The sequence below is a fragment of the Mauremys reevesii genome, linkage group 2 (genome assembly GCF_016161935.1).
Source record: "Mauremys reevesii isolate NIE-2019 linkage group 2, ASM1616193v1, whole genome shotgun sequence".
Classification (NCBI taxonomy): Eukaryota; Metazoa; Chordata; order Testudines; family Geoemydidae; genus Mauremys; species Mauremys reevesii.
In genome coordinates, this window is record NC_052624.1 from 205,744,772 (window position 1) to 205,767,521 (window position 22,750).

At 43.9% G+C, this 22,750-nt stretch overlaps 1 protein-coding gene across 3 annotated transcripts; it reads left to right on the forward strand.

Annotated features, from left to right (window-relative positions):
• The first annotated feature begins 1,015 nt into the window (after positions 1 to 1,015).
• Positions 1,016 to 22,682, forward strand: ENOSF1 (enolase superfamily member 1). Of its 3 annotated transcripts, XM_039524367.1 has the most exons (16): positions 1,016 to 1,173; positions 1,670 to 1,778; positions 6,174 to 6,289; positions 6,955 to 7,041; positions 8,544 to 8,570; positions 9,805 to 9,877; positions 10,100 to 10,138; positions 10,667 to 10,749; positions 11,631 to 11,665; positions 12,182 to 12,269; positions 14,027 to 14,161; positions 14,962 to 15,003; positions 18,843 to 18,972; positions 19,301 to 19,400; positions 20,647 to 20,728; positions 21,417 to 22,682. In XM_039524367.1, exons 1-16 carry the CDS (start codon positions 1,090 to 1,092, stop codon positions 21,510 to 21,512), a joined length of 1,326 nt encoding a protein of 441 aa, XP_039380301.1. In that variant the 5' UTR covers positions 1,016 to 1,089; the 3' UTR covers positions 21,513 to 22,682. The 3 variants fall into 3 exon arrangements, with proteins under 3 accessions (XP_039380301.1, XP_039380303.1, XP_039380302.1); XM_039524369.1 differs by lacking the exon at positions 1,670 to 1,778 and having other exon boundaries at positions 1,019 to 1,173; XM_039524368.1 differs by lacking the exons at positions 1,016 to 1,173; positions 1,670 to 1,778 and adding an exon at positions 1,558 to 1,578.
• The last annotated feature ends 68 nt before the right edge of the window (positions 22,683 to 22,750 follow it).

The following is a 22,750-nucleotide window of genomic DNA, read 5'->3' on the forward strand; positions in this document are numbered from 1 at the left end:
TTACTTTTAAGTGAAAGCTAAGATTCTCATGTGGTCCTATGACTCCAGCAGCAGGGGCATTAAGAAAAACACTAAAGCAATGTCTACACTATAAAATTATGTTGACTTAATTTATGTCAGCATAGAGCTGCTGTAGATGTTAATTCACTTGTGCATATGCACACTTCGCTCCTTGTGGCAGCAGTGCATGTCCTCACCAGGACTGCTTGTAGTCTCAGTGTGAGTCTTTGTGGGACATCTCCAGACCAATTACAGTCAAGGTAAGCAACACAGTGTCTACACTGACACTGTGTTGTCCTAATTATACTGACCCTGACTCTATGCTGTTTGGGGAGGTAGTGTTACTAACCACCACAGAGAGACATTTACATTGGTGAAAGCCAAATTTAATCAAAGACACACAGCTAGGTTGACGCAAGGCAGCTTATATCAACCTAACCATGTAGTGTAAACCAGGCCTATCACGGTCACATGATACAATCGCAACTAAGTGTTGACAACATATACTTTTTAAAAAAATGACATATAACAACCAATGCTTTTTGTTAAAATTTACTATGATAAAGTAGTTTTGCTCTGCTGTGCAATTTGGGGCAAGATCCCCAGACTACATCTCTGGGTCCAAACATCTCGGATTTTGATCTGGAATGGGCTTTGGGCTGAATTCCCCCGCTGACCATCGTTTTCATGCCAAGCCAAACCAAAGCTCCGGTGTGGAGTCCCAGTTTTGTGACAGTTTAGATTCCGACCACAACTTTGTAATGTACCAATATCCGTTTAACAGGCGACCAGGCAGGGGAGCAGCCCCCCTGCTACCGCTGCGTCCTTCCCGCCGGCGCCACCTGGGGCGTCTGCTCGCCCCAAGCGCTTCATCCAGTCTCCATATTCCCCCGCCTTGCGGAACGCCCGGTCTCCACGTTCTAGAACGCCCCGAGCGGCCAATCGCACCTCCAGTCTCCGAGGGCCGCGCACCAATCAGCGTTGAGAGTGGCCTCTGGGGCGGGGTGGCGGGAGGAGCTCTCGGTGGCGAGTTACTTCCTCGCGCGGCTGCCGGGGTCGCGGGCGGAGGCCGGGCCGGGGCTCGCGGGCATGGTGCGGGGCAGGATCACCGGGCTGGCGGCGAGCGACGTCCGCTTCCCCACCTCGCTGGGGCACCATGGCTCCGATGCTATGGTAAGCGCTGCCCCCGGCTCCCCGGGGCCGGGACTGGCTCCCCGGCGCTGCACTAGCCCCAGGCCCCTCCGCGGGGCTCAACGAGCCGATCTGCCGCAGCGCCGGCCCGCAGGGGATATTGCATTAAACAGAGCAAGGGGACTTGGGGCTAGAGCCAGCGGCTGTAGCTGGCACCTGCCCAGCTAAGCGGAGGCGCCCACCCCCTGAGCCTTGGGTGTAAATCTTTTCGGTTCACTCAGACCCGATGCAGTCTGTCAGCTTCTCCCTGTAATGATTCGCTCCGTTCAGTCAGAGATGACTTACCTTAGTCCCACAGATCTAGACTTTTATATTTATTTTGCCACAAATCTTAAATTACCTCGATTGCTGCCCTCTCTACGCCAGTGCTTGTTGTTACTCTAAGAGGTATGTGACCTATGGTGGGTGAATCCCTGTCAATCCTCCTTTGTAAGTTTCTTGCTCCGCAATTGGGTGTTGTTTTTGGTCTTTAATTTAGCACCCGGACCCTGACTATTCTGCTGCCTATGTTGTAATAGAAACTGATGCCCGTGATGGACTCAAAGGTTACGGATTAACATTTACTTTGGGTAAAGGCACAGAAGTTGGTAAGTTGTTATCCTGTCCCTAAACACAAATGGGCCCCAAGTCACACTAAAACTATTGGGTTCAATGGCTAATGCAGTTTCTCCTTTTTTGAAAATGAAATACAGGGCCATTTTACCATCACTGAATTTAAAAAAAAAAAAGCCATAGGTCTTGGGGCAGTTTATCAGGTTGTAGAGGCTATTAAGCCCTCTTCTTGATTTTTGTTCCAATACATCACTTGTAAATGCTTTAAGCTTTTAACAGCCCTTGTTTGCTTTCTTCTTCTCCTTCCCCCACCTCCAACTTCCCCCATACAGAAACAGAAAACAGGACTGACTGTTTTGAAATTGCTGTTGCCATGCAATTTTTTACATGGGTTACAGCTCTTTCTGGTCATTGGTGTAACAACAACCATTTTGAGGAGCTGGAGGAAGATGTGAACAGTGAGAGGACATCAGTGAGAACATTCACAGAACAATAAAAAGTTGGGTGGGGGGAAATATGTTTTTTCTCTACCCCCTTCCCTCCTCAGTAGTTGTGCAAGTTCAAATAACCTCTCATGCTGCTAAGTCCCTCATTAGCCATGTAGACTTACTTGAGTAGTATCAATTATTTACATTTTTTTCCTGAAAATTAGATCCTGATTCTTCAGAGAACTGTGTGAACAAATCCCTGCACCCACACAGCGCCATTGACTTAGCACCCCTGACCCATTTATCCACCTGTTCAGCTCTTTTTGCAGAATCAGGGCCATAGATGGTAAAGGCATGGAGCATGCCTCTGTTTTAATCTGTAAAACACCTGCACACTTTTTGGGTGCATTGCGTAAGTTGTCAAAATAATAATGGCTGGATTTGGGGTGTCTCTGCTGTGTATAAATGTCCATGGACATTTGCAGATATGAACCTCCAGATTACTTGAGTTGAGAAGTTATTGCACTAATTAACTGTGAAAGGTCAAGAAATCTTTGTATGCCCTATCTGATATAGTTGGTACAATTAAGTTATTTTTAATCCTCAATAAGAGGAGTGACAATTAAATGCATCTTGCACTTAAATGTCTGCAGCATCATTGTCGCCATGGTGGGCCAAGGATATGAGTGGGTGAGGTAATATTGGACCAACTCCTGTTCGTGAGCGAGACAAACTTTTTACACTACCCTAGTGTAGTATAGATGGGCTGTCAGCCTTTTATCACTGTGTCATGTAATCCCTCCAGGAGCAGGTCTCATTGATCTGATGTTTAAAGTGCTGGGAGCCTGTCTACACTGCCACCACTGCGAACAGTGAGAAAGTTTTAGAAAATGTCCCTGCTGTAGACAGGGGCCTAGGCTCTTCATCTATCCTAGTAATTTAAAGTTTAAATGTTAGTCTCCAAGACCCTCTCCATTGCCGTAGATGTTTGATGGGTGACCCTTAGAGACATGTCTGTGTCCTTATGAATGACATAAGGACTTCATCTTGCAAGATGCTGAACACTCTGGTTCCACTCCAGCAATGCACATAAGCACATGAGTAGCCCAACTGAAGTTGAAGGAACCACTCACTTAAAGTTAAGGACATGCTTAAGTACTTGTCTGGATCGGGGCTAGAGTGCTCAGCACCTTTCAAGAACAAGTCCATATTCTCAGAAATCAATAGCATTTTCACTCAGTGCAATGAGCACAGTATGAAAATCCATGTCCCCTAAGTGTTCACCAGGTTTCAGGCCTAAGCAGTTTCTCTTTTATATAGAAGACGTATTGCAGAAAGGCACAGCTGAGATCACATTCTAGAATCCTTGAGGTGATGAGGTCTAGCAAACACAAAATGACTGGGTTTCTCGCACAGTGATACTTGCTTCACTCTAATAGCAGCTTTGCCTTCCCTTGCTCATGCAGAATGTTCCTTTGCAGCCATAACACTCTCTTTACAAGGGTGGAATGAAATCATGAAAGGGTAAGGAAGGCTGTGGGCTCGCTCTGGGTCAGTGCTTTTCAGCCTGTGGTCCATGACCCCTGGGGGTCCGCAGACTAAGACTAACAAAGGGGCCTGCACCTCCAGTTGAAATCTTTTAGGGCCTGCAAATGAAAAAAGGTTGAAAACCACTGCTCTAAGTGAAATGATCTGAACTGTGTAGCTCAGTCTTCTGCCTATCAGTTTATATTACTGTTATTGCCCTAGGGAGAAAATATTTGGAGAAAGAAAACATAGGTGTCATTAGTCTTGGCAAGAAAAGGGAAGGAAGGATAGGTCTAAATGGATACTTAGGGCTTGATCTGTGTGTATTTATTTACGCATTTATCTTTGCAAAATCACCTCCTGCTCTTCTGTACGTTCAAGATACATCTAGTTACACATGTCCATAGCTAACTGAAGGCTCAGACTCTTACACAGATAGGGCCCAGGAGTGCATCTGCACTGCACGTATCCCCCGTCTGGTCAGAAGCTAGCAGCGGTTTAGAAGCATTGTGCATGCAAATCCTGTAATGTGTTAATCACTACATACTGCCTGATGATTTGGGGGAGGAAGTTTACAATCCAGGACCAAACCTGTATCTTTCCAGGGTCATTCTGAACAATTGTAAGATTTGTGCCTTTATGAAGTAGTAATGTAGCCATTGCACACCACTTTTTCTTAGAAAATTGCTAAGTAGGTCTCTAAGCAACTCTTCATAAGTGCTTTATTGCCTGGAAACCTTCCAGCTAACAGCATTGTCAGATCACCATATGACAGTCACAAAATCATAATCCATGAAAACCTTGCCACTCAAGTATAGTAACAATACTAAATATGTTACAGACTCTCAAGAATCATCCTCCTGGAGGTGATACCCTACATCAGATTATGTTGTCTTTCCCTTTTTATAGCCATATTTATAAAACATTTACAAAAAATTTCCATTTACTCTTTAAAAGGAAAAAAAGTATTGAATGCATAAAGACACCACTGTCTAGTATTCACAACTGATAGTCTTCATCAAAAACAGCAGGGTTTTTTGGTCCGTCTAATGGCAAAATAATCTCTAAATATCCCAGTGTACTGTACATAATCCCACTTTCCATGATAAAGGGATCTGTTCCCGGGTCAAGAGTCTTGCCATTGCCTTCGATAAGATCTTCAATAAAGATATGGTCCTTTGTGCGTACTTTGGACCTGGTATGGAAGGTGCTGAGCACTGACAAGCCTCCACTCTCCCCGAAGTTCATCAGAGTTGAGGGTGTTTGGTACTACCTATCTGAGCACCTCCCAGTCTTTAGCCTCACAATACCCCTCTGAGAGAGGGAAATATTTCCCCATTTTACAGAAGGACAACTGAGGCACAGGTCACCAAACACTTGCCTAAGGTCACCAAAGCCTGTGATGGAGCAGGGACTTGAACCCACCCATCCCAAATCTCACGCTAATGCCTTAAATAGGCATACCTAAGGATTGGGCCCACGGTCTCCCGGGCAGTTTGCTGCTCTCTCTCTTTTATTTCTTCTGTGTCAGAAAATGATGGTTGAACGATGCTAAAATTCCTGACATGTCTGCTCTTTTCTGTGATTGCCTCCATCCTATCCAGACTGCTAGATAATGGTGGTGTATAAGATACTTTCTTGATTTGCTAGTATTTTGCTCTAACAAAAGCCTCTGCTGGAGCTTGTGTTGAAATCACTAGTGGTAGATTTTAGAGGAGTTAAAACAACTGGATCACAACTATTATATTATAGCCAGAAACAAAATCCCTTATGAGGAAATGAGAAATGTAACATGGCTGTAGGTACCATATATACTGCATGAGATGTAACAGGTCTTGTGGGCGAGGTCTATCAAATTTAAAGAAACAGTCTTCTCCCAGCATTTTAGGGAAACTTCTGTATTTACTAGTGCTCACGACAGCATAACACTGCCCCCTCTGACTACTACTGTGGTGTGTGCCTGAGAATTGCATTGGCAGCAAGATCTTTTTCTCTGGGGTGAAAGGTGGCGCGCAAGTGACCTTCAAACACCTTTCAGTTATTAACTAATTGAGCCTTACAACCTCTCTTGGTGGCAGGTATTATCTTTCCCAAATAGGGAAACATGAGATGCAGAGAGGTTATGTGGCTTATCTGAGGCCACACAAACTGAATCCTTGGCAGAGCCAATGTTGCATGTCAAGTGTTCCTGGCTCCCAGTTACGTATTCAATCTGCGAGACCAAGCCCCTCTCAGAAAAGCGGTGGGGCTGGAACAATTAGCATAGTGGGGTGCTGAGATCCATTGAACCAAACCATAAACCCTGTATATGATGGAAATCACTTCAAGCCAGGGGGTGCTGCAGCACCCCTAGTTCCAGCACCTATGCAGGAAAGGTGAAATTCTAAAACGGTTGAACAATAAAACTAGTGTTCTAGTGATTTTGTTCCAGTCACTGTGTGGTATTAAAGCACTAAATTCTGGTGTGTTTTGCAGTTGTTTGTGCAGTTAATGCTCTCTCCATTCACGTGGTTAATAAAGACCTTGAAGAAATTGTCAGCGATTTTAGAGGATTCTACAGGCAGCTCACCAGTGACGGACAGCTCCGATGGGTAAGGGGTATCTTATGGAGTGTTGTTGTGAAGTGGATGGCAACAAACGTGAATTTGTGTTATGAACACACTGTAAGGACACGTACAAGTAAAAGTATTTTTAGATAAGAATCTCTCTGCAGTTATGGGGGGAGAGAGAAAATTTCTGTTTCGCAACCAGGGCCCTAACATTGCAATAGGATCTGCACAGAGAACCCATCCAGAGCCCTGTTGTTTTCAAGGCAGCTTTAGACAAATGCAAGTATCCACCCACATAGATCCAATAGCAGAAGTGGGGCTCGGGGTCCAGATTCTTTGTTTCCCTGTGTTTAGAGCCCAAAAGCTGTGTCTTTACCTGTTTTTTCCCCCTTTTTTTGACTTGCAAGTGTTCACAAAATATTATTTCTATTCAGTGTCTAGTATTCTTGGAAATTGAAAACTCAGCTGGTATTAAGAGGAACTAGAGATCAGTATAGCCATTGTAGTAATCTCACAATGCACTTAATACACACCAACTTCAGATTTTTCTCAGTTTCTAATGAACAGGGGTTTATCTTTTTAATTCCAGTGGTTTTTCCTTTGTTGTGTTTTCCAGATGTATAAATTTGCTAATGGTCATTAACTAGAAATGAAGACACGAAAGAATGCTAAACCATTATAGGTAACTGTATGATTTTTTTCAACAGATTGGTCCAGAAAAAGGTGCTGTGCATTTGGCTACCGCTGCTGTTCTGAATGCCGTGTGGGATTTGTGGGCTAAGCAGGAGGGAAAGGTGATGTACTTAGAGCACATGGACAAAAAATGTCCCTGTATTTGTTAGAGTGTCCTACTCCTGATATGCTTTTTGCAGATTTAGGCCCTGGTCCTAAGTTCATGGATGCACACAACTGAGTTCAGTGGGGCTATTCGTTTTGTAGGACTGAGGCTTTAGTAGCTGACACTTATACACCACTTACCAGTAGAGCTAGTCGTAGGGGGAAAACTTCAGCAACATTTTTTGTTTGAATTTTGACCAAAGATGACATCTTTACAAAAACTTTTGACCAGCTCTGCTTAACAACTCATTTTTTCTTGATTTCCTCTTTTTTTCTTCGTCCTTTGCAGACTGTTCATAAAGTTATGAAATCCTTGTAATCACTTCCATGTCTAATATAATCTTGTAAGCTGTTTGGCGCATATATCATATATTTCTATCTGAGGCATGTAGCACGGTCTTAGATGTTGTAAAATAAATAACTAGGGTGGGGAGTGTCGCTTTGTTGTTTTTGTACAGCACCTAGCACAATGGGGTCTTGATCCGTGACTAGGGCTCTTAGATGCCACCACAATAGAAGTAGTAAATAATACTAGTACTGTACTGGTAAATCATTGCTGCGGTCTTAAGTTGGTCCAGTAAAAGATATAACCTCACTCACCTTGTCTCTCTAATATCCTGGGCCCAAGACAGCTAGGACAACACTGCAAACAATTGTCTTATAGAGTTATTCTGATACCCTCTCCTAGGAAAGAAAAAGTAATGGGCACCTTTTGAACTTGTCAGCATCCAGGAGTGTGACACAGCCCCAACATAAGGGGCATAAGAAAAGTAATGTCACGGAAATCTTAAAAGTAGAACGGATCAATTTCTGCAGCATAAACAACATTTCCAGTAGTAGTGTTACGTCAGCATTTCAAGTCTGACTAATTTAACATAATAAAAATGAGTTAACACCGGTATTTGTGGGTCCAGGATCAGTGTCCTGGCCATAATGAGGCAGAGCTGGGAGAGATGATCCTGTTAAAGTAATTTAGGGCTGGTCCACACTAAGAAGCGGGGTCGAACTAGGGTACGCAAATTCAGCTACGTGAATAGCGTAGCTGAATTCGAAGTACCCTAGTTTGAACTACTCACCCATCCAGACGCCGCGGAATCGAAGTCCGCGGCTCCAAGGTCGACTCCGCCACCGCCGTTTGCAGTGGTGGAGTACCGGAGTCGACCGCGGCGCTTCCGGAGTTCGAACTATCGCGTCCACATTAGACGCGATAGTTCGAACTCCGAGAAGTCGAACTCACCGCGTCGACCCGGCTGGTAAGTGTAGACTAGCCCTCAGTCTGGGGCTTGACATCTTGAATCTCTGGTCTTGATTTGGGAACCACATCTGCCAGATGCATTTGGCGTCAAATGTAAATATTTTCGACACTTATTTTTGTCACTTCAAGATACAAATAACACCTGTATGCTGCTTATATATGATCTCCAGCCAATTCATATCATTTAATTGTTTTGTTTTTTAGCCTCTGTGGAAGTTACTAGTTGACATGGTAAGAAAATCTTTTTCTATGTGGGCTATTGTTACCATTGTTCCACACTGATGTTTTTGATGCATTAGAAGAGTAAAAATTTCAGGCAGTATCTAGGCTAAAATTACCTCTATGGCCATGTAGCTCATTCCAAGGCTATAGAAACCAGAGGGTTCTGCAAGCTGTGGATGTGACATTTTATTCTGGAGGGCTCTTCTCCTTCCAAGGTGTCTGTTTCTGGCCCCACACAGCTGTGCAAATTGGCCCTGTTAGTGGGAGCACTCAGAGGTGAAAGTAAGCCGGTCCGGTCCAGCGTACCGGCAAGAGCCAGTACGCCGTGCTGGACCGCACCGGCTTCCATGGCGGGGATTAAAAGGGCTCTGGGCTGCCCGCGGCTGCGGGCAGCCCAGAGTCCTTTGAATCCCGGCCACAGCTCTGGCGGCAGGGCTGGGGCCAAGATTTAAAGGGCTCGGGGCTCCCCTCAGCGACAGGAGCTCTGGGCCCTTTAAATCCCTGCCCCAGCCTGCCAAAGCTCGGGGTTCCCCCTGGTGGCCAGAGCCCCGGGCCCTTTAATTTGCCCCTGAGCCCGGGGGGGCTCCCAGCCACCTCTTCAGCTGGGAGCCTCTGGTTGATTTAAAGGCCCTGGGGCTCCCAGCCACAGCCGGTGCCCCAGGGCCTTTAAATCTTGATTGGCCACGCCTCTTCCGGATGAGGCCACGCCCCCCTCAGGACTCCGGCAGTACCGGTAAGTCCTGTAAGTTACTTTCACCCCTGGGAGCACTGTTACAGACTCTGCCCTGTCCAGCTACAATACTGTATATGGCAACTGGAACCCATCTATACCAGTAAATTATTTTTTTTAAAGTGCTGGCCCACCTGGAGCATTCCAAATGGGTTAGTCATTTTTTAAAAAATGTTTGTTAATCAATTACACCCTGATCTTGCAAATATTTTTGTACATGCTTAACATTAAGTGTGTGAATGGCACCATTGAGTTAAATGGGATTACTCACATGCTTAAAGTTAAGCACATGTCTAAATATTTGTTGGATTAGAACCGTAAAGTTTGCCAGAGTCAGTTAATCAGTTTGATTTTAGAAGCCGTGAATCCACTCGCAGTACTGTCTGTGACAGGGAAAAGGCTGATAGGTGACTCATATGGCAGATGTATATGTTACCTTAGTGTTGCCTTTTTGTAATCATATAGTTTTATTATTCTTTGCTGTTTGTTTTACATTAAATATTTTGTTAACAGGACCCAAAGCAGTTGTTATCCTGCATAGATTTCAGGTATATTACTGATGCACTAACAGAAGAAGAAGCTCATGGTAAGTCGTCCTTCTGTTGAGACAGATCCCCTTACTCCTTGACCTGTTTTTGATTTCAGTGGGACTACTCGAGCAGTAGGGCATTACTCTTTGTAGGTGAACGGATCAGAATCTTGTTTTATGAAACCAGCAGTGTGTGGTGGTAGGATCTGGAGATGTGGAGGAATTGAACTTTGGTTAATGCAATAATCTCTTCTCTCTTTCTCCCCTGTCCCCATGTAGAAATACTCCAAAATGGCCTACTTGGGAAGAAGGAAAGAGGTATGTTTAAACCAAGTTTACTTTCGCTGTCTTGTAGTAGAATAAAGGACTGAACACACCACATGATTGATGTGGCACTCTGCATCCCAGAGTGTCCTAGTCACTGGGAAGTGGAATGTAACAGTTGAGGCTCTCGGTGAGGTTGAATGCATTGTGTGATGTCTCCTCCTTATGAGTCACTGGGGAGGTGGGAGGTGTACACAGAGAGAGGGCTTGACCTGTCTTGGTGGCCATTTGCTTTGGAACCACTCGGTGAATGTTTGTGTCAGTCACAATGGCATGGTGACGGTGCTGGTTACAGCCTAAAGGTATTTTTTTTGAGCTGAAGCTCTCCCATGTTTTGGAAAGAAGGGGAGGGTAGGAAGGGTTTTTCTCAGCAAATTTCATCTACCCTGATTAAAATGAGATTGATTTTTAAACTCCTTTCATTTCCATGAGTAACAGCTTATCTAAAACTACCATACAATCTAATCATCTGTTAAAGAGAAAACAGCATATGTTCATTGGTGGCATTCTTTGGCTTTGTAGAAGAGCAAATGTTAAAGCATGGATACCCTGCTTACACCACCTCTTGTGCCTGGCTGGGCTACCCGGACCAGCAGTTAAAACAGGTTTGATTCTTTGACATTAGATTACAGAAGTAAGATTTTAAACATTTCTATCCGGTGGGGAATGCCAACAGGTGACGATTCAGCACTCAAGGGGTTGCTTAGTTTTGGGCTCAGATGCAAAGTGAAACAATTATGCATTGCATATGTGTGTGGGAGGGGAAGCTGGCCCTGTTCTGTGGGCCTAGTCATTCATTGGCTTTTGTGTTAGCTGCAATGGGAAGGGTTTTAAGGCCTTGTCTACTTGGGGTTTTAGGTGTAGCTGTTGGGGATAAGCATGGACCACGGCAAGCCAGTTTACACTGATGTATTGTGTATAACTATAGGATTGCACTTGTGCAGCTATGTTGGTGCAGACAAAGGGCTTTGTCTGCATGGGGATGCTCAGGAAAGTGAAGTTGAATTAACAAAAGGTGTGAAGTTAAAGCGCATTAAACCCCTGTGTGGACACTGTCCTTCAGAAGTAAAGTGACCTTAGTTTGCTGTTGCTAAATATTCCTTCAAAGTGAAATATCATGAAGGCTCTTCACAGCTCTGGAATCTGAGGTCTGGTTAATACAATACTTGTTTATCATCTGGTTTAGTTTTTGGAAAAGTTCAGCTTTCTGTGAATCTGGAAATAGCATTGTTAGATCATAGGACTGTCACGTGTGCATAGTACATGAAAATAAAGAAATGCAGAAAGTATTTCTTTACATAGATTGAGGAGTTTGGATCCTACATTTCAGCTGGATGTTATTCAGTTACTGTCTGCTCTACAGTTACGCCAATAAAGAAGTGGCTAGAAAGTTCATCCTGTGTTAGACAGCCTGTAAATAAATACTAGTCTGGATATTGAGTAGTGCAGCTACTTGGAGATATAATAGATGCAATTTTCTCTGCAGCTATGCACGGAGGCATTGAAGGATGGCTGGACAAGGTATAGTAAACAATTATCTCAAATGCTTAACTTTTCTGTTTAATGATTAGTAGCAAGTAGAAATATACTATCGAGATCGGTCCTTATTTGGCACAAAGACAGACTAGATGGATGACCCTATAGGTCTTTTCAGTCTCTACATTCTGAGAAGAGATGTCTTTGCTTCTGATATTTTTTTAAAATATTTTCCCTTTCTGCTATTCCGTAACGTACTATTACAGTAGGTATCTAAGTAAATGTATGGCAAAATGAGCTATCCTCCTGGCAAGCTAGTAGCTGACAAAGATAACTGCTTTCCTGTTGATTCATGGAAAAGTATTTGCTGTCTTTCTTTTTTGTTAAGCTAGGAGGAGGTGTGCTGGAAAAGGGACAGATGTGATAAGAAAATACTGACCATAAAACACTGACTCTGGTGTTTTGTAAATTTGAGTTTACAGTTTCTCGTAGAGGAAAGTTATCACTGCTACATTAATCGTGGTGAAGTGACCTACATTTCGTTATAAATGTTGTGTCTAGGTTCAAAGTAAAGGTTGGTGCTGATCTGCCAGATGACATTCGTAGATGCAGACTTATAAGAGAAATGATTGGCCCTGACAAGACATTGGTGAATATTTTTTTAATGACTACACTATTAAGTAATTTTAAATATAAAATGGCTGTCTATTCATGTAGATATTGGTATAAGGTGAGATTACATGGCATTCTTGAAAGGTATTTTTTCCCTCCACAAATAATGATGTCTTCACATACTACTCTTACACCCAGGAGAGTTAATAAATGGCATCACCAAAATACATATGGATTAAGAGATCAATCATGTATTTCTTGTGCCAGAACTCCCACTGGACTCTGTGGGAGTGTTGCCTGAATAAGAACTACAGCAAATTAGAGCTGGTTGGAAAACTGTGAATTTTCAGTACAAAACTGAAAAAAAATTACCAAAAAATTTCAGCCAAATACTTTTGGATTAAAGTGATAAATTTTGATTTGGAAAAACTGCTGTGCTGCATATCAGGTGTTGTAATTTGAGAGTCTTCTAGAGTTTGGGATCCTTGACCAGACTCACCACAGTCTCATGACTCACCACAGTCTCTCATCTTGCTTAGCTGATGCAGTGTATTATGGGGGCTTCATGGCTATAGTGCATCATAGGAACTCTAGTCTGGGTGGAGAGCCTGGCCCATAGAGCAGTGGTTCTTAATCCAGGGTCTGGAGTCCCCTGGGGCAGGACCATGAGCAGGTTTCGGGGCATCTGCCAAAATAAACCAGAGGGCAGGGCTGGTGTTAGACTCACTGAGGCCCAGTGCAGAAAGCTGAAACCCTAGCCTCGCTGCCTGGGGCTGAAGCTGAAGCCTGAGCAACTTACCTTTGTGGGGCCCACTGTGGCATGGGGCCGGGAATTGCCCTGCTTGCTACCCCATAATGCCAGCCCTGGCTTTTAATCTATTGGTTATGCAGAAAAAGAGTTGTTGTGGCACAGGTGGGCTGTGGAGTTTTTATAGCATGTTGGAGGAGTCTCAGAAAAAGGTTGAGAACCGCTGCCACACAGGAAAGTGAGGACATGAGGCACCCAAACTACAACTCCTATTAGGCACGGTAGCAGCATTTCCACATCAAAATTTGTGGTTTTCAGATGTTCAGTTTTCAACACAGTCAAAACTTTCCATAGAGAAAACACATCTTTTGTGAACATATTTTAGTCAAAAACCCAATTTTCTGACACCCCTTCCCCCCCGCAACCCAGTTCTGCTGAAAAATTTCAACCAGCCCAGTTCCAGAGTGCTTAACTCAGTTGCTATATAGGAATTGTTTTGCCTGCTACTGAAAGTCACTTCTGGAGTTCCGTGTGGCACCTCTTTAATGGTGTGCAAGAGCACTACACAAGTTCAGGAGAGAAGCTGACAATCTCATATTCATGATATTTTGAAACCTGCTAAGGAAATTCAGAAAAGCAGAATGCAACTATCTCCGTTGGAATAAGGGTTTGAGACCAAATCTGTGACCTTCACTTTTGTAAGACGATTCCTGGGATCTTTTAACGATTACAGCGCACCAGGGCCTTTGATTTAATGTGTCGTCTCAAAGCAGCATTTCCAGCAAAGCATAATTTGGGATTTCCACCCGGAGTTCATCTTTTAGGCTATTAGTTTATCCTTACCTTTTATTGAGTCTAGAAATTGTAGAATATATGCTATATAATGTCATATAATGTGCTAAAAATCAGAAAACAGAAGTGATCTACACTGTCTGAATTGCTTTTTTTCATTAATTTATAGCAACATTATGGGTATTTTTTAGCAATTTCATATTCATAAAAATTCAGTAGAGTCATATAAGTGAATTTTCTTTAATTTCTCTCAGATGCTGGATGCTAACCAACGATGGGAAGTGAAGGAAGCAATAGAGTGGGTCACTAAATTAGCTGAATTTAAACCATTATGGATTGAGGAGCCAACTTCTCCTGATGATATTCTTGGACATGCAGCCATTTCTAAGGTTGAAGTGTTTGTTTTTCATTTCAGTAATGGCTTAGTGACTACACGCCAGAGAGCAGTAGTGATTCATTTATTGACACTGCTGTTTGGAATGTTCAAAGTTCAGGCTGAAACAGCTGTCAAAAGTCATTAGATATGTTTGCTGCAAGATCCTGGGCACATCCTGTATTTGTATTCCATTGCACTTAAACGAAAAGCATGGTCCAAAGATTATATAAAAGGCCATGAAACTATCATAGAAGATTAGGGTTGGAAGGGACCTCAGAAGGTCATCTAGTCCAACCCCCTGCTCAAAGCAGGACCAATCCCCAGACAGATTTTTACCCCAGATCCCTAAATGGATTCCCTCAAGGATTAAACTCACAACCCTCCCCCATATCATTCTTGCACAAGTAAAGCAACCAGGATTTGCCCTGAAACGTGAATGTGTCTTTCTTTTAATCTGTGTGGATTGGTGTTTCAGTAAAGTTAGAGTAATACTAGCCCAGGATATGTGCTCATAATGTGATATAGCTAATAGTAATGCTAGAGCCCCAGATGTTTATCCCCTTATGGCAGCACACACCCTCTTACATAAGTCTTCACATATTATTGGGGTAGCAAAAAAGCCGCATAAAATGCACTAACAAAAAATGACACTACACTTGATTCTTTTCCAAATGCACAGCAAGTAATGAGCATTGCACTTCGTTAGCTGTTCTACTCCCTATCCCCTCATTCTGGTGAAAAACTGTATTTGGGAATTACAGATTAGAAGCAAGTCCTTTGTTTGTTTTGTTTATTTATTATTTATTTTTGTAGGCCTTGGCGCCATTAGGAATTGGTGTGGCAACAGGAGAACAAGTAAGTGGGTGTCTAATTGTTTTTTCATTCAGTCGTTTATTTAATGTAGCGTCTGTGCCTTTCGAGAATTTGTGCCAAAGTTCACTCTGATTTCTCACTTGGGAATTAAATAACATGACTGAAAACAGCCTTGGATTTATTTCACATAATTTAAGACCAACTAATACTTTTGATAGGAATTCTCTTCCCCACCCCCATCTGTTTGGACAATCTGGGAAGATTTTGTTATGATGAATCTGTTATGAAGGTTTGAAAGGGATCTACCACTTCTCAGTTAAGTGCCCTAACCATTGGCCTATGAAACATCCTGATGGAGGTGCTCCCTCAGTGTCTGTTGTTGAAGTTCCTCTGCTTTAGTTAAGCAACTGAGTCTTAATTGGGCCAGAGAAGGAGTTAGAATGACTCTATAGCCTTGGAGTAAGAGGGCTTACCTGAGAGGTGGGAGATGACCGTATTTCCCTATGGGACACCTGGTAAAATTACTTGTATTCAAGCGAGTTCAATGGCATTCAGTCAGAACTATGCAGTACAAACATTCAAATTAACATCAAGTTGACTGAGCCCCTGTTAAAAATAAATACTGCATAGTTGGATTCTTTTTATTTACCTTCTTATCTTTAAGGCTGTTGGGTTCACACAGGGAGGGGTGACACACACACACTCCCGAACACCTCTCTCAAGCGGGGGTGACTGACCAACCTGACACTCACTGCCTGGCGCTCTCCGCCCTCTGTGCTTGGCTGGGCCCCTAGGACAGATCTGCCTCTCCTCGTACCTGGCGCTGCGTCTTCCCGAAGCAATGTTGGGGGGGGAGGGGCACACAGCGTCACATGTCCCCCTCCCCAGATTTCTGCCAGGAGGGAAAGGACGGGAGCTGCTTCCAGCCACAGGTGGGATGGGGAAGGGATGACTTGGCCTGTGTCTTTGCAGAGTACATGCCTCCCCACAACACACACACTCCCCCGTGGCTGGAAGCAGCTTGTCCCTTCCTGCCTGCACAGTGTTAAAAGGCAGCTAACACCTCCAGGCTGCTGCTGGCCACCGACATAACCCAGTCGCCTCCTGTGCCCCGGTTACAGCATGGGCAGGAAGGGGTTAAGCCATAAGGATGCATTGTGAACGAGAGCCCAGGGAACCTGACTGCAGGGGCTTCAGCGAACCCCACCAGAGAGGTGGCTCAGCAGGAGAGGGTGCCTAGGGGCTGGATCTAGGGCAGGAGGCTGTGGGGGTGGGGGTGAAGAGGGTGCTAAGCCCCTGCCCCAGGAGGCTGCTGTGGAGCCTGCAGTGTCAGGATGCAAACAGGCTGGAAATTGCTCTCCTCCTCTTCCCCCCCCCCCCCCGCCACTCCAGAGCTTAGCTGAGGGGCGAAGAGGCTTCCCTGGGCCAGCGCTGTGCGAGGCTTTGGCACATACAGGGCTCGGCTCCTCCTGGGCAGCGCCCCAGGCCAGAGGTTCTTGGGCTTCCCCGAGTGCCGGCCCAGCCAGAGGCAGTGGGGGAAGGAAGGAGCCTGCCGGCCAGGCCGGTGGTGAGCTGAGCACTCTGACCAGGGGCTGGTTCTCCACACAGTGCTGGGAGTGGGATGCGGCCTGCCTGCCGGGGATATGGAGGAGCAGTGGGGCAGGGAGTGGGGGGTGAAGGGGCAAAGCAGGGAGAGGACAGTGAGAGGGGGAGCGCATAAAGGGCTGATGGGAGGGCAGCAGAGATGACTCATAACCGGCTGCCACCTGGCGCCTGCCTGCACTCCCCAGCCACTGCAGCTCGCAGAGCGCAGCCAGTGCTGGCCAGAAATGGGGTGAGGGGGCCTTGCTGGCTGAGAGCCAGCACGAGGTGGGGGCTGCGCTGATGGACCAGCAGAGGGAGCAGCCGGCCCTCCGTACTGCATCTTTGCCCTGCCACCAGCCTTGCACACCCACCCCCGTTGTTGGCCATTGGACCACCCCCCACTCACTGCTTGTGGGTGGGCGGCTGGCGAGCAGGGATCCGGCCAGCAGCAGGACCCACCAGTACTGATGGGAGGGGGACACAAAATATGGGATAGTTTGCCCATTTTTAAGAAAGTTGGGACACCTTCAGGATGGCTTAAATATGGGACTGTCCCTTTAAAAATGGAATGTCTGGTCACCCTAGACATCAGTAGCATGTAAACGTATCTGAGCAGTCCAAAGACCCCATTTCCTGAGCTCCTCTCTGGATGTAAGGTACAAATTGTTAGCTATTAATAAAATGACTGGTCCCTTTAAGAAAACCAACTTCTGAATCAAAGTGAATTAACTATTGAATTGTTGTTTATTGTGCTCATGAATGACATACCTCTTCCTGCCAAACCCTTCTACTAAATCTACAGAGCAGAGCAACATAATTTAGCAAATTCTCATTGCTCACTGGCAGCTGGAGAGAAATACTGCATTAGCATAGTTTTACTATTGCCAGTTTCTCATGCAAAGCCCTGCTTTCACCATATTTCATTGTGATGCTGACCTCCAGCTGTTGTTTGCCAGTAGATAGAACATTTAATTTTTGGTGTGAATAATGACATCTGTTAAGGAGAATGGGTTTGAATTAACTATTAGGCAGGCCTGCCTGGCAGACTAAAGGCCAATTCCTGAGTAATAGGCTTTCTATATTGTATGTAGAGGTTTTTCCATAGCATAATATCCGAGCATTACAGAAACATGAATGTATTTATCTTACTTCCCCTGTTAGGTAGGGGAGTACTATTATCCCCATTTTACAGATGGGAAAGTGAAGCGCAAAGATCAAGTGACTTGGCCAACATCTACGCAAGAAGTTTGTGGCAGAAGTAGAAATGGAATCCTGAGTGTTAGTCAAGTGTCTTAACTACTAGACCATCCATCTTTAAGGCCCTACCAAATTCACAGTCCATTTTGGTCAATTTCACAGTCATAGGATTTAAAAAATCTGAAATTTCATGGTGGTGTAACTTTAGGGGTCCTGACCCCAAAGGGGGCTGAGGAGAGGTCGCATTGTTACCTCAGCCAGCAGCCACCATTCTCCGGCTGCCTAGCTCTGAAGGCAGCAGCACAGAAGTAAGTGTGGCATGGCAGGGTGCTGCCTTCAGTGTAAAAGTAAGGGTGGCAATACTGTGACACCCCCCCTTCCCCACAATAACCTTGCAGCATCCCTCGCCCCTGTGACACCTTTTTTGGTCAAGCCCCTCAGTTTGAGAAATGCTGGTCTCCCCATGAAATCTGTGTAGTAGGGTAAAAGGACACAAAAGACCAGATTTCAAAATCTGTGACACGTTTCTCACAGCTGTGAATTTGGTAGGACCCTAATCATCTCATTGGACTGGTCTGCAGGAGTCTATGAGAAGAAATGGTCTTCCACAGCCAGCAGAACCACTGTGTGTTCACTACTGCCGTCTGAGTGCTGCAGTAGCCCAGTCATTCCTATAAGGGGTAACATGCAATTAAGAGCAGGAGTTTTGCTTGGCAATTAAAACAAAAAACATGGAATTAGGACTCAGTTCTGATCCCAGCTCTGCCACTGAATTGCTGTGTGAACTTAGGCAAATAGTGACATTCCTGTGTGCTTCAGTTCAGAGAGCTGTAAAATGGATTTAATTCTACTATGCCTCTACCTTACAACTGTACTGTGATTCTTTAATGTTTGTAAAATGCTTTGCAAACTTCTGCACTTCTGTGCATTGTTCCAGCTAAGTGGTATAACAAAAAGAACTTGGTTTTAATGGGACACCTAGTGGGAACATTGTGCAATTGTTTTGACTTGCATTGCCAACAGTTCTTGCGATATCCTGCCAATTCCTTAGAATCTGAGGCTTAACATTTTTTTTCTTCCTCCTTCCCTCCCTGCTGCAGTGTCACAACAGAGTGATATTTAAGCAGCTCCTACAGGCTAAGGCCCTGAGCTATCTCCAGATTGACAGCTGCAGGCTGGGAAGTGTGAATGAAAACTTGTCTGTGTTGCTGATGGCCAAAAAGTTTCAAAGTAAGGCTCTGAAGTGTGTCAGTACTAACACCTCTTTTGTCCTAAGCCAGTTTGCCATGCAACTTCTTCAGCTGTCATGTTGCTAACTCACGAGCATGTGCTTGTGTGTGGTTCAGTCATTTGTTTTCTGTCGTGCTTTAGTACTAATTCAAAACGCCTTTGGTCCCTTATTATTGGGAGCTGAGTTTCCCTAGGGCTGATGGTGGGGTGGTATTGGAGCTGCAGTTAAACACCAGCTGAGTTGGGACACAAACTTTCTGAATAATCTAGTCATTTGCTCTTACTCTTCAGATTGGTTTAAACAGGGATTGTTCTGTTTTCATTTCAGTTCCTGTTTGTCCTCACGCTGGGGGTGTTGGACTCTGTGAGTTAGTACAGCACTTGATAATATTTGACTATATTTCAGTATCTGGAAGCCTTGAAAACAGGTTAGTAATGTAAAATGCTACTGTAACATTCAATAGTGGTGATGGCTTATTTTTCCAAAAGGCTGTTGACATGCAATAACAACCAGTAAACAAAAACACCACACCCCAACTCACCTCTCTGTGGCTCTCCCAGAGAATTTTAAACCAGTTAGAAGTGTGTGAACTTCACTCTGGCAATTGCCTAGCAAACAGCCAGGAATATTTTTGACAAAGACTGCTTGATACTCTTGGAACTATATTTTGGCATCTCTCTCACTCCTACAACCCCCCGCCCCACACCCACACTCACTCTCTCTCTCTCCCCCCCTCCCTCGGCAGGCCAAAACATGCATGACCAAAGGATTAGCTCCCTGCTCTAAGTTGAATAGTGTTCTAGGTGTAGCTTCCCAAAAGGATCTAACAACTTCCCTTGTGTTGTTTATCAGTTTCGAATCGTATTAGCCTTCTTTGCAGGCAATGAACAATTTTTTCACATTGCAAACACAAATTTCCTGAATCTCTCCTGTTGGCTGTATATTCCTGTTCTTCGCACTAGTTGTCTTGCAAATATTAAAGTCAAATATTGTAGCTTTACCTTTTGCTCACATTTAAAATCAGCTGTATCATAACCCATTCCTCTTGTTTTGATCTTCTCTCTCTGAAGTAGTATATTTAAAATTGCCTTAGACCATGTTTGGTAAATTTTGCTGGTCTACAGCCTCAGCAGTGTTCCTGGTAATTCATAAACTAAGAAGGAGCAGACCCAGCCCTTCAGCTGCCCTCATTAGTGACTTCCCTTGCTGCAGAAAATAGTCTTGTTTATACCCTTTAAATACCTATGTTAGATGCCCACATTAAGAATCAAGCTTTTGTGGTACTTTGGAAAATCCACAATCAGTAAATACAGCTCTTCTGTGTAATTTTACTAAGCTCTGTCTGTATTGAAAAAAGAAGTTTGAATCTTGCTCTCCTAACCCTGCATACTGCCCAAAGGGCCCAGCTTCTGCCCTATATTCTTGTTCTGGCTTATTTTATTGAGACCACCCATCCTCACTAGGCTCAAATGCCAAGCAGATTCCAGTTTCAGTATGAAGCACTATGTAGCAGTAGTTTCTGCTTCTAAAAGGAAGCTTCCTAGTTTGCTGATAATTTGGATACAAATATGAGTCCAACTTTTACCCAAACCTTGTTTCCTTGTCAGGGATAATAGCCATGAATAAGTACAAGATTAGGTAAAACTGAAAAATATCCCTCCTCTTTCTTGCAGGATGTGTGAGTATGTAGATCATTTGCATGAACACTTCAAATATCCTGCTGTAATCAAGAAAGCTTCCTATGTACCACCTCAGGTATGCTGTGAGACAATCAACTGTCCTAGTAAAGAAAGCATCTTAATTACAAGCAGTTTAAAGCGAAGATTGCGTGTGAAAGGCTCTCTTACAAAGTCAGCTGCAGAATGAAAAAGTTGGAGACGTGCTATTAGACTAAACTATTGCATAGGTTTGGCGGTTCAGAACTGTTAAATGAAAGGTGTACATTCCAGTACACATGCTTCAGGAAGTGGAGTGTGACCCTGGCTTAAAACTCAACCCAAAGCAATTCTCTAGTTACTGATGTTTAGTATATCTGCATTGCTGGGCTAACCAACTTAGGTAAAAAAGTATTATTACTTCTTTGTTCAGCTGGAGAAGACGGCATGAGGGAGGATAATCCACAGGAGAGGCTTTAAAATATTCTGTTTTTCACTGAAACTCGTATTCCAAAACTAAAGATTGTCTAACTACAATTCTGTTCAGCCCAGACTCTTTAGAACTCTAGTGTTCCATTTAACATTCGCATCAGGCGTTAGGAGATTAACACTAGTTACATCTGATACCTTTTGTATTACAAATGAGCCTGGCATGATCCCCAGCAGCACAGAGATTACAATAATTCTCCAATTGCATGACAGCAGTTGAATTATTTGAATGAACAGGGGATTAGAGCTAGTATCACTTAATTTTATTTATTTATTTTTTACTATTTATAATCTTGTAGGATGCTGGATATTCCACTGAAATGAAAGAAGAGTCTGCAAGGAAATACCAGTTTCCACAGGGAGAAGTTTGGCAGAAGATCCTTTCTAAGCCATAAAATACAACTGCCTTAAGCCTAACCCTGACAATTTTCAGGCTGAAGATTAAATATCCCAAGCTGTTCACACACTATTGTTAGGTGATGATACAAGATTTCAGCTGCCAGTGAATGCTTTTGTATAATGAGGCAAAAACCTACAGGAATTAACATAACACAGTCCAGGATGTCTAGTTTTTGATCGATGTAGTTTAAAGAAATGACTGGGGCCTATATTCCAGCAAAGTTGTTATACTTTAGTGAATGGACTATGAACTGAATTTCTAGAACTAGTCTACAAATCAGTAACTTTGCAGTATCTTTTCATAGATTCCAAGGGCAGACCACTGTGATCACCTAATCTGGCCACCTGCAAAATACAAGCCTTAGAATTTCCCCAACATAATTCCTTTTGAACTGGAGCATCCAATGTGACCCTTGGTAAATTGTTCCAGGGGATTTTCTTACACTATACTAAAGTATTTGAATTTAGAGATTTAAAATAAAATTCCTTACTGTCTACTCTTGTCCTAATCATATACAAAACTTCATATTGGTTATGTTGTGGAACCAAAAGCTGTTGCATGTACTGTTAAGTACAGAAACAATGAGATGTCCAGTGGTACTTTAAAGACTTAACATTTATTTGGCATAAGCTTTTGTGGGTTAAAAAAAAACACTTCAGATGCATGTTAAGGATGGAGCTATTCAGAGTTGTCCTACTGATTGTATGTTTGTAAGTTTGGTTCTCAATGAAAATACTCAGCTACCATGTGTGTACGTAAACGTCCATGGCTTGGTAAGATAGGCAGCATCATGAAAGATCCAGAACTGGCCTGACATCACCTGTAGCGGGGGTAGAGTTGACAGAGCTAGGTGTTATGCTTTATTTGTATCAAGACTTGTGACTAGACGTTTGCCAAATCATCAAAATTGAAATCCATGTCCAACAAGCTTCTGTAGGAAGCCTGCCTGGCTTCTTGACAATTTGCTCACTTGCCCACCACCTTAACAGCCTGCCCAGGGGGAGCACAGCATTTGGGAGCCTGCAGTCCCTAGCTTCAGTGTAGTCCACCAAGTACCCTGCCTGTGAGTCAGAACTTCCACAGCCCCCAGTCCAATTAGGAGAGTTAATGCTTTGATTTTTGGTCTGAAATTGAACAATGCCAATCCTCTGAAAGTTACCTTGCTCTACTTGATACTAGTGTTACAAGCACAAATTCAGTACTAGACCTTAAAGATACAACACACTTCCCAAA

Excerpts from the sequence above, each read along its gene's own strand:
- ENOSF1 (XM_039524367.1), top strand. The coding sequence starts at position 1,090 with ATGGTGCGGGGCAGGATCACCGGGCTGGCGGCGAGCGACGTCCGCTTC. Across the intron at positions 7,042-8,543 it reads GGGCTAAGCAGGAGGGAAAG|CCTCTGTGGAAGTTACTAGT; the intron begins GTGATGTACTTA and ends TTTGTTTTTTAG. Across the intron at positions 19,401-20,646 it reads TCTGGAAGCCTTGAAAACAG|GATGTGTGAGTATGTAGATC; the intron begins GTTAGTAATGTA and ends TCTTTCTTGCAG.